The sequence below is a fragment of the Bos grunniens genome, chromosome 5, assembly GCF_055505025.1.
Source record: "Bos grunniens cultivar Pamir isolate PY7600 chromosome 5, Bosgru_T2T1.0, whole genome shotgun sequence".
Classification (NCBI taxonomy): Eukaryota; Metazoa; Chordata; class Mammalia; order Artiodactyla; family Bovidae; genus Bos; species Bos grunniens.
The window spans coordinates 58562804-58574798 of NC_141169.1; the positions used below are offsets into that span (position 1 = coordinate 58562804).

Consider the following 11995-nt stretch of genomic DNA (forward strand, 5'->3'; position numbering starts at 1 on the left):
GAGCTGATCACACCCTACTCCTCACTACCTTCTCCAGGGTGAGTCACACAGTCTTGAGGGCACTAGCCTACTGGCAAAGCAATAAAAGCTACTCTTTTTCTACTTCATCCAAAACTCTGTCTCCATATTTCCATTTGGCATCAGTGAACAGAGGCTAAATTTGGTGAAATAGTTAATCATAGCATGTCCATGCAAGAAACTCATTAAGTATTCTTTGTAAAGTAGGAATAGTAACAGGATATTTGTGATGATGATATGACATAATGCTTGTAAAGATTTTAACAGTGATTGCCACATGGTGAATATTCAAAAAGCAATTATTATTATATTTATATATTAAATAGATAAGCAAATAAGCAAAACAAGAATTCTTTGCTGTTCTCCCAGGCCTCTTTAGAATTGCACACACCTATTCATCCTTTAAATCTAGCTTAAGATTTATTTTTTTAAACAAGTTTTATTTATTTTTGTCCACACTGTGCTGAATGTGTATGTGGGATTCTAGTTCCTGGATCAAGGATGGAACTCATGTCCACCACCGTGGAACCTCAGAGTTCTAACCACTGGACCACTCCCCTTAAGACCTCTTATTTGAAGCCTTCCCTGTAAGCCCTAGGCTGAATTCACTGCTTCCTCCCGTTTCCCATAATTTATGGTCTTTGCCTGGTATGGTGCTTACCAGATGGCATGTGGTGAAGAATCCTCCGGCCACTGCAGGAGACACAGGAGATGTGGGTTTGATCCCTGGGTCAGGAAGATCCCCTGGAGGAGGAAATGGCAACCCATTCCAGTATTCTTGCCTGGAAAATCCCATGGACAGGGGAGCCTGGCAGGCTGAAGTCCATGGGGTTGCAAAGAGTTGAACATGACTTAGTGACTGAGCACTTGCCTGGTATATTTCCATAGGGTCTGTTATAAAGGATAGAGCCTATCTTCCTTGCAAGACCACAAACACCTGAGCTCAGGGACCTTTTTGTTCATCTGTGTATCTCATCACTTACCTTCCCTCTTTACTCAGTATAGATATGCATCATCTCAGGTCTGTATTGGCCAAAAAAACCTCCTACTTCCTCACCTATGTAGCATGCAGTTTTGTAATATGAGGCCATTTTCATTTATATTCAGTCTTTATTAAAAATTGCTTGACATTGCATCTGGACATTAAAGATGGGGAATGTCTTCTTTGTTTTTCATCAGACCACTTTCTTCTCTCACCCAGGTTTATTGAGGTACAATTGACAAACAAAATTGTAAGGTATTTAGACAGATTGCCTGATAGCTCAGTTGGTAAATAATCTGCCCGCAACACAGGAGACCCTGATTCTATTCCTGGGTTGGGACGATCCCCTGGAGAAGGGATAGGCTACCCACTCCAGTATTCTTGGGCGTCCCTTGTGGCTCAGCCAGTAAAGAATCTGCCTGTAATATGGGAGACCTGGGTTTGATCCCTGGGTTGGCAAGATCCCTTGGAGAAGGGAATGGATACCACTCCAGTATTTTGCCTGGAGAATTCCATGGACTGTATAGTCCATAGGGTTGCAAATAGTCAGACATGACTGAACAATTTTCAGTTTCACTCTAAAGTGTCCAAGGTGATGATTTGATACATATATGTTTTGTGAAAGGATTCCCCCTATCCAATTTATTAGCACACCCTCTATTTCACATATTAATACTTTTTTTCCCTTTGTGAGGACGTGTAAGTTCTATTCTTTTAAAATTTTGATTATATACTACAGTATTATCAACTATAGTCACCATGTTATACATTAAATACTCAGACCATATTCATCTTACAATTAAATCTCTTATCAACTTATTCCTAACTCTTCTACCTTCCACCAGCAATCAACAATCTGTTTCTGTGAGTTGGACTTTTTATTTAGGTTCCTCAGAAGTATTTGTATAAGTATTCCATATAGTATTTGTCTTTGTCTGGCTTATTTCACTTAGCATAATATCCTCCAAATTAATCTATGTTACTGCAAATGGCAGAATATCCTTCTTTTCTGAAAATTTAATATGCATAAAATAAAGTATATATGGACCACATTTTCTTTATCCGCTCATCTGTTGGTGGACGCTTAGGTGCCTTGGCTATTGTTAATAATCCTGCTATGAACATGAGAGTGCAGGTATCTCTTAGAGGTAGTGATTTTGTTTCCTTTGGCTATATGCCCTTAAATGGGATTGCTGGCTCATATGCTAGCTCTATTTTTAATTTATTGAGGAATCTCTATACTGTTTTTCATAGTGGCTGTACCACTTATATCGCCACTAACAATGTACCAGGGTTCTCTTTTCTCCACATCCTTGCCAACACTTGTTCCCTCTTGTCTTTTTGATAATGGACATTCTGAAAAATATAAGATGATCTCTCATTGAAGCTTTAATTAACATTTCCTTAAGGTTTAGTGCTTTTGGCATCTTTTCATGTACTTGTTGGTCATTTGTATATATTCTTTGGAAAAATGTCTGTTCAGGTGCTCAGACCCCTTTCTCACACTGATCTCTGGTGTTTGACATGTGATAGGTATATCTATAGATTGCTGGGATGGGACTGACAAGAAATAAAATACTATGAGGTTTGTTGCACCCATTTTTTGATAAAGAAGGTAAATTGCACAGAAATTAACTATTCGCCTAGGGCCATGAGGAGAATCTGAAAACAATGTGGAAGCCACTTGAATGTTGCCTCACCAGGATCAGATCTATGATGCTCTCAGTTTTGTTATTTTGTTGTGTAGAAAAGAGATTTTCCCCTGAAGAAATCTATGAAATTCTGTGAATTATTTTCTCTCATCCCTTTTAGTTTGAGATCAATGACTCAGGAAGTCCATGATCTCTGTCACTGGTCTCTAAATGTGGGGAACATTCACATCAGGGGGTGAGCCATAGGATTTACTGGGGTATGTGATGGAGATATGTCAGTCTTCTAGTTATACCTTATTTCGTGAAATCTAAGATACAATCAAATGTTCCATACAGCATTGTTTTATATGCCTTTAAGGAAGAAAAGATGCCACCGACTAGACTATGACACTATGCTAAATTACTATTGATCGTAAGACGTTTCTCAGTTTCAGAGATGTTAAAATGTGTGTTTTGAAGTTGATGAAGTATTTTATTTATTTTTAGCTCTTTAAAAACATTTGGTTTTTTAATTGCTATAAAGCATAATCTATATGCTTATACAGAAGTACATATAAATAGGTTTAAAATAAATTAATACACACATATATTGGAACTATATCCTCAACTTCATTTCAAAATATTTACAGACTTGATGTATGATTTAAAAAGTTTGGAGAGCTATTGCCAAAGAGAACTGCTGCCTATCTATTCCCCCCATTTCTTCGCTTCCACTCCCCGCCAGGCAGTCTGTGTTTGCAAATAGGTCTATTTTCTTTGGGGGAGGATAAACATACTTTTGGCTTCCCTGGTGGCTCAGACAGTAAAAAATCCACCTGTAATACAGGAGACCTGCGTTCTATCTCTGGGTTGGGAAGATCCCCTGGAGAAGGCAATGGCTAACTTCTCCAGTATTCGTACCTGGAGAATTCCTTGGACAGACGAGCCTGGTGGACTACATACAGTCCATGGGGTCGCAAAGAATTGGACATGACTGAGCAACTAACACACACACACACACACATACACACACAAAAAACTATCCTTTAGCCTCATTAAGAAAGATTTCTGAGTCTGTTATTTTCTCAGAATGAGCCCAAAGGAATTCCCAAGGGCAGTAGAGAATTTGCCCAGTGATTCAGAAGCCCTGGTCTTGGGTCATTTCTGGGGCCTGGCAAAGGAAGCTGCGACCGGCAACTCCCTCTTTTTCAGTACAATCAATGACTTGTTATCTGGGAAGTGGCCTCAGGAACTCGCTAGTCCAGGGACAACACAAGCACCTCAGGTGATGATCCTTCAAAAAGAAAGCAGGAAGTGAACGGACCTGAATGTCCTATGTTTCATGAAGAGTTCAGCCTTGCAGCAAAATGTGGAGGCAACACTGTAGAAATAATCACAGGACTAAGTTTTCATAAAAATTTATTTTCTTGACTCATCTCCATTTCTACCTGGCCTTCTCCAACATATCTGCCCTTTCAGCTGTAACAATTCTGAAACATAGCTATCCAAGGACAAATTTCTGTTGATTAGTCAACATCCAAACCATGTATCAGAAGGGTCAGAGAGAGTCTGTGATGGGGCTGGAAGCTTCCCCTTGTGCCATGGCACATGGTTTCCCCCTGGAACCTAAGGTTCTGAAGTTTTGGGTCATGCAGGAGGCTTCTGAATGGGTCCGACTCAATCAAAATGGGACATTTGCTTTATAGATTCTATTATTGTGGACCCAGAGGATCAATTATGGGAAACAACAAATGGTGCTCAGGGGAATCTGTGCTCAGAACCTACTAATGAGCTTTGGGTGTGGTTGTTTTGGCCACAGTTGTAAGCAGGACAATTTGTGAAAATTCCCCAGAGAAAGGGACGTTTACCTAAAGCTTCGCCTAAAAGAATATGTGCACCTGTCATTTGTTAACAATGTATCAGTAGTTGGTAACAAGTGTTGATAAATATTTTTGAGAACTGATGAATATGTTGCAGAGTTCCAAAGAATAGCAAGGAGAGATAAGAAAGCCTTACTCAGCCATCAATACAAAGAAATAGAGGAAAACAATAGAATGAGAAAGACTAGAGATCTCTTCAAGGAAATTAAGAGATACCAAGGGAACATTTCATGCAGAGATGGGCTCAATAAAGGACAGAAATGGTAGAGGCCTAACAGAAGCAGAAGATATTAAGAAGAGGTGTCAGGAATAGACAGAAGAAGTGTACAAAAAAGATCTTCATGACCAAGGTAATCACCTTGGTATGATCAATGACCTAGAGCAAGACATCCTGGAATGTGAAGTCAGCTGGGCCTAAGCATCACTATGAACAAAGCTAGTGGAGGTGATGGAATTCCAGTTGAGCTATTTCAAATCCTGGAAGATGATGGTATAAAAGTGCTGCACTCAATATGCCAGCACATTTGGAAAACTCAGCAGTGGCCACAGGACTGGAAAAGGTCAGTTTTCATTCCAATCCCAAAGAAAGGCAATGCCAAAGAATGCTCAAACTACCACACAATTGCACTCATCTCACATGCTAGTAAAGTAATGTTCAAAATTCTCCAAGCCAGGCTTCAGCAGTATGTGAACTGTGAACTTCCAGATGTTCAAGCTCGTTTTAGAAAAGGCAGAGGAACCAGAGATCAAATTGCGAACATTTTCTGTATCATCGAAAAAGCAAGGGAGTTCCAGAAAAACATCTATTTCTGCTTTATTGACTATGTCAGGGCCTTTGACTGTGTGGATCACAATAAACTGTGGAAAATTGTGAAAGATGGGAATGCCAGACCACCTGATCTGCCTCTTGAGAAACCTGTATGCAGATCAGGAAGCAACAGTTAGAACTGGACATGGAACAACAGACTCGTTTCAAATAGGAAAAGGAGTATGTCACGGCTGTATACTGTCACCCTGCTAGGCATCTGGTCCCATCACTTCATGGGAAATAGATGGGGAAACCATGGAAACAGTGTCAGACTTTATTTTTTTGGGGGCTCCAAAATCACTGCAGATGGTGACTGCAGCCATGAAATTAAAAGACGCTTACTCCTTGGAAGGAAAGTTATGACCAACCTAGATAAAATATTCAAAAGCAGAGACATTACTTTGCCAACAAAGGTCCATCTAGTCAAGGCTATGGTTTTTGCAGTGGTCATGTATGGATGTGAGAGTTGGAATGTGAAGAAATTTGAGCACCGAAGAATTGATGCCTTTGAATTGTGGTGTTGGAGAAGACTCTTGAGAGTCCCTTGGACTGCAAGGAGATCCAACCAGTCCATTCTGAAGGAGATCAGCCCTGGGATTTCTTTGGAAGGAATGATGCTAAAGCTGAAACTCCAATACTTTGGCCACCTCATGCGAAGAGATGACTCATTGGAAAAGATTCTGATGCTGGGAGGGATTGGGGGCAGGAAGAGAAGGGGATGATAGAGAATGAGATGGCTGGATGGCATCACTGACTCAAGGGACGTGAGTCTGAGTGAACTCCGGGAGTTGGTGATGGACAGGGAGGCCTGGTGTGCTGCGATTCATGGGGTCGCAAAGTGTTGGACACGACTGAGCTGAACTGAGAGTATATCATGAGAAATGCTGGGCTGGAAGAAGCACAAGCTGGAATGGATTGCCGGGAGAAATATCAATAACCTCAGATATGCAGATGACACCACCCTTATGGCAGAAAGTGAAGAAGAACTAAAGAGCCTCTTGATGAAAGTGAAAGAGGAGAGTGAAAAAGTTGGCTTAAAGCTCAAAATTCAGACAACTAAGATCATGGCATCCGGTCCCATCACTTCATGGCAAATAGATGGAGAAACATTGGAAACAGTGGCTGACTTTATTTTTCTGGGCTCCAAAATCACTGCAGATGGTGATTGCAGCCATGAAATTAAAAGACACTTACTCCTTGGAAGGAAAGTTATGACCAACCTAGATAGCATATTCAAAAGCAGAGACATTACTTTGCCAACAAAGGTCTGTCTAGTCAAGGCTATGGTTTTTCTGGTGGTCATGTATGGATGTGAGAGCATGACGGATTCAAGTCAATGTATGGCAAAACCAATACAATATTGTAAAGTAAAATAAATAAATTAATTAAATAAAAAAAAAGAAAGCTAAGCACCAAAGAATTGATGCTTTTTAGCTGTGGTGTTGGAGAAGACTCTTCAAAGTCCCTTGGACTGCAAGGAGATCCAGCCAGTCCATCCTAAAGGAAATCAGTCCTGAGTGTTCATTAGTAGTACTGATGTTGAAGCTGAAACTCCAATACTTTAGCCACCTGATGTGAAGGGCTGACACATTTGAAAAGACCCTGATGCTGGGAAAGATTGAGGGCAGGAGGAGAAGGGGACAACAGAGGATGAGATGGTTGGATGGCATCACCAACTCAATGGACGTGAGTTTGGGTAGACTCCGGGAGTTGGTGATGGACAGGGAAGCCTGGCGTGCTGCAGTTCATGGGGTTGCAAAGAGTCAGACACGACTGAGCGACTGAACTGAACTGAACTGATGAGTATGTTGGAAGGAACTGAAGACAACTTTGTCATTCTTACAGACTTGTCTGGTCCATTCATGAGATCTATATACATTGAGTTAGTTCATCAGTTTTTAAATCATTTTAAAATGTGTTATTTATTTGTATTTGGCTGTGCTGGGTCTTTGGTCTGTGGTAGTTTTCCTCTAGTTGTGGTAGGTGGGGGCTACTCTTTAGTTGTAATGTGCATGTAATATGCTCACTCTAGAGTGTGGGCTCAGTAACTGTGGCTCATGTGCTTAGTTGCCCTGAGGTATGTGGGATCTTCCTGGACCAGGGTTAAACCCAGTGTTCCCTGCATTGGCAGGCGATGGTGGTTCTTAAACATTGGAGCACCATGGAAGTTTTAAATTGGCTTTAAATCCTACTATAATACTAAAATATTTTATTCAGATGTGGCAGTTCAATATGTCAGCAAATTTAGAAAACTCAGCAGTGGCCACAGGACTGGAAAAGGTGAGTTGTCATTTTAATCACAAAGAAGGACAATGCCAAAGAATGTTCAAACTACTGCACATTTATGCTCATTTCACATGCTAGCAAGGCAATGCTCACAATTCTTCAAGCTAGGCTTCAGAAGTATGTGAACTGAGAAGCTTCAAATGTACAAACTGGATTTAGAAAAGGCAGAGGAACCAGAGATCAAATTGCCAACATCTGATGGATCATAGAGAAAGCAAGGGAATTCTAGAAAAATATCTACCTCTGCCTCATTTACTATGCTAAAGCCTTTGACTGTGTGGATCACAACAAATGGTGGAGAATTCTTAAAGAGATGGGAGTACCAGACCACCTTATCTGTCTCTTGAGAAACCTGTATGCAGGTCAAGAAGCAACAGTTAGAGCTGGACATGGAAAAACTGACTGGCTCAAAATTGTGAAATGTGTAAGTATGTTAAGACTGTATAGTATCACCGTGCTTATTTAACTTGTGCTTCCCTGGTGGCTCAGATGGTAAAGAATCTGCCTGTAATGTGGGAGACCTGGATTTGATCCCTGGGTTGGTAAGATTCCCTGGAGAAGGGAAGAGCTATCCACTCCAGTATTCTTGCCTGGAGAATTCCATGGACAGAGGAGCCTGGCAGGATGCAGTCCATGGGGTCCCAAAGAGTTGGACATGACTCTTCACTTTGTTTAACTTATATGCAGAGTGAAAGTGAAAGTTGCTCAGTCATGTCCAACTCTTTGTGACCCCATGGATTATACAGTCCATGGAATTCTCCAGGCCAAATACCAGAGTGGGTAGCCTTTCCCTTTTCCAAGGGATCTTCTCAACCCAGGGATCAAACCCAGGTCTCCTGCATTGCAGGCAGATTCTTTATCAGCTGAGCCACAAGAAATCATGTGAAATGCCAGGCTGGTAAATCATAAACTGGAATCAAGATTGCTGGGAGAAATATCAACAACTTTGGATATGCAGATGATACCACTCTAACGGCAGAAAGTGAAGAGGAACTAAAGAGCTTCTTGATGAATGTGGAAAGAGGAGAGTGAAAAAGCTGGCTTCAAATTCAACATTCAAGAAACTAAGATCATGGCACCCGGCCCCATCACTTCATGGAAAATAGATGGGGAAAAAGTGGAAATAGTGATAGATTCAAACTTGGGCTCCAAAATCACTGAGGATGGTAATGGCAGCCATGAAATTAAAAGACACTTGCTCCTTGAAAGGAAAGCCATGACCAACCTAGACAGTGTATTAAAAAGCAGAGACATTACTTTGTTGCCAAAGTCCATGTACTCAAAGCTATGGTTTTTCCAGTAGTCTTGTAAGAATGTGTGAGTTGGACCATAAAGAAGCCTGAGTGCTGAAGAATTGATGCTTTCAAACTGTGGTGCTGGAGAAGGCTCTCGAGAATCTCTTGAACTGCAAGGAGGTCAAACCAGTCAATCTTAAAGGAAATCAACCCAAATATTTATTGGAAGAACTGATGCTGAAGCTGAAGCTCCAATACTTTGGCCACCTGATGGGAAGAGCCAACTCATTGGAAAAGACCCTGATTGAAAGACAAAAGGAGAAGGCAGTGGATGAGGATGAGGATGAGATTGTTTAGATAGCATCACTGAATCAGTGGACCTGAATTTGAGCAAACTCCGGGAGATGGTGGAGGACAGAGGAGCCTGGCATGCTGCAGTCCATGGGGTCACAAGGAGTTGGACATGACTTAGTGACTGAACAACAACTAAAATATTTTATTGAGATGTGGCAGTTCAGATGGGTACCCCTGCATGATGTGATTGTGGTATGTTGTTAATACAGAATCAGGAACCTCAGAGTCTAGTTCTAGTTCGAGTCTCAGTTGTGGCATGTGAGAAGTAGTTCCCTGACCAGAAATTGAACCCAAGCCCCCTGCTTTGGGAGTGTGGAGTCTTAGCCGATGGGCCACCAGGGAAGTCCCCTGAGATACTGCTTTAATAAGAAGAGGGTTGAAGAAGTTATCCTTGAGAAGAACTTCATAAATATTATTCAGATTCTGTTTTAAGTTTGAGGTCTTTACATTCACTAAAGACTCACAATCTTTCTGGCCACATTTCTGAAGGCTTGTTTTACTTGTTCATTCTTCAGAGTATAAATGAATGGGTTCAATAAAGGGGCGATTGAGGTATTGAGCACAGCGACTCCCTTATTGAAGGCAACCCCTTCTTTTGCTGAGGGTTTTATGTACATGAAGATGCAACTACCATAAGAGAGGGAGATGACAATCATGTGGGATGAGCATGTGGAAAAGGCTTTCTTCCTTTGCTGAACAGAGGGGATCTTCAGAACAGTCTGGATGATGTTTGTGTAGGAGAGAATCATCAGCATCAGGGTGAGCACCAACGTCACAACTGCTAAGATGAAGTCAACCAGCTCCAGGAGTCTTGTGTCTGAGCAAGATATTTCTATGAGGGGTCCATAGTCACAATAATAATGATTCAGCATGTTGGAGGCACAGAAGTCCAGTTGACTGGTCAGGATGATTGGGGATAAAATGACGAGAAATCCACCTAGCCAGGACCAGAGGATCAGCTGGATGCAGACTCTGCTGTTCATGATGGTCATGTAATGTAGGGGTTTGCATATGGCCACATAGCAGTCATAGGACATGGCAGCCAGAAGGTAAAACTCTGTGGCCCCCAGGAATATGGCAAAGAAGTACTGAGTGAAGCAGCCAGCAAAGCTGATGCTCTTGTTTCCAGTTGATATGCTGAACAGTAGCCTAGGAGTAAATGTGGTTGTAAAGGAAATTTCTAAGAAGGAGAAGTTCCAGAGGAAGAAATACATGGGCGTGTGGAGGTGGGAGTCCAGTAGTGTGAGGGTGATGATCGTCAGGTTTCCAATAACGCTGAATACGTAGGTGAGGAAGAGAAGTATGAAGATTACAGACTGAAGCTCTGGGATGTCTGTTAGTCCCAGCAGAATGAATTCTGTTATATAGGTTTGGTTTTTCATTGCTACCCTTTGCTGCCTACAAAGGAAATAAATCAGTGATGAGAATGGAAGAGGAGCTCAGAAACCTTTGGGAGAGCCTAAGCGTTTCTTGTTGAATTGGTTCAAATGCCTTTTTTTTCTGTCATTTTGACTTAAATGAATTTTTCTATTGGACAGACGTTGACTCTTCACAAGAATTCCTGTTTTTAAAAAATCAATTTATTGGTTTTTGTTTTGTTTTGTTTTACTTTGCTGTTGAGTTGTGTGAGTTCCTTATGATTTATTAAGCCTTTATCAGGTGCATGGTTTCCAAATATTATCTACCATTCTGGTTGGTTGCCTTTCATTTCATTCATGGTTTCTTGAATGAAAGCTGGGGATAAGCTTTTAATTTTAACTAATTTATTAACTTATTAATTAATTAATTGTAGTTCCCTAATGAAGGATGGAACCCTTGCCCCCTGCAGTAGAAGTGCAGAGTCTTAACCACTGGACTGCCAGGGAAGTCCCAAGGATTATTTTCTTAAATTTCCATGTATGAGGGTTTTCTCCATGGTCCTTTTCAACTTTTCATGTACTTCCCTAGTTTACCTTCTAAACCAATGCCTAAGTTATCATTTTCTATATGTCCTATTTTATTTTCATTTTCAATGTTAACTTTACTTTTGATCTTTCTTTATTTCTGCTAATTTGGCAGTGAAATTTCACTTCCATAATGCTCTTGGTCTCAGTGAGAGAAGAAATGCTAACTTGTTAGCTGTAGTTGAGGAGTCTTTAGAATAGAATCAGCAATGCCATTATAACTATGATAACGAAAGATGCCCCAAATTTTCTTTGATGTTTTAGATTTGTGGACCATTGTAACTAATGTCACCAGTCTCACAATCTTTGCTGCTGGTGTCAGCTTTCCCTCAGGTCCTAGTTATCCTGTCTTAGGTGGCTTTAGCAGAGAAGCAGATGGTATCTCTCCAATCAGATACCTGCTGTCATTTTCTTCCATATCCATGTTTATTAATAAGCATGTAATTTTACTCTGGCTAGAAAAATATAACTGAAATAAAAAATTGTGAACCTTATTGAGAAATTTGATTTTTTTCTTCTAGTATCTTTATTTTTTTAAATTTCTGCCTTTAACTAGTGGTTTCTCCCTAATTTTTCCTCCTTTCTTCAGACACTAATGATGTCTCTCTTACTTTGGACTTCTTTCTCCCAAACACACATACAGGTGGTTAGCCTGCTTTAGTTTCCACATGAGTGAAATGGTACTGTCTTACACCTGTCTCATGTTACCCCTCAAGTGGATATTTGTAGGCCTGAATTCTTATTTCATTTTCATCTCCATATCATTAACTTTAACATATTTCTTTTAGATATTCTCCCCTCTAACTAAACTTAATATGTTAAAATTATATCAGCATATTTCTATCTTGTGATTAAAAC

The 11995-nt window shown here is 40.6% G+C and overlaps 1 protein-coding gene across 1 annotated transcript; it reads right to left on the reverse strand.

Annotated features, from left to right (window-relative positions):
• Positions 1-9646: 9646 nt before the first annotated feature.
• LOC147372095 (olfactory receptor 6C4-like) lies at positions 9647-10576 on the reverse strand. Its single transcript, XM_086403587.1, has one exon. It carries the CDS (start codon positions 10574-10576, stop codon positions 9647-9649), a length of 930 nt encoding a protein of 309 aa, XP_086259713.1.
• Between the last annotated feature and the right edge of the window lie 1419 nt (positions 10577-11995).

Excerpts from the sequence above, each read along its gene's own strand:
- LOC147372095 (XM_086403587.1), bottom strand. The coding sequence starts at position 10,576 with ATGAAAAACCAAACCTATATAACAGAATTCATTCTGCTGGGACTAACA.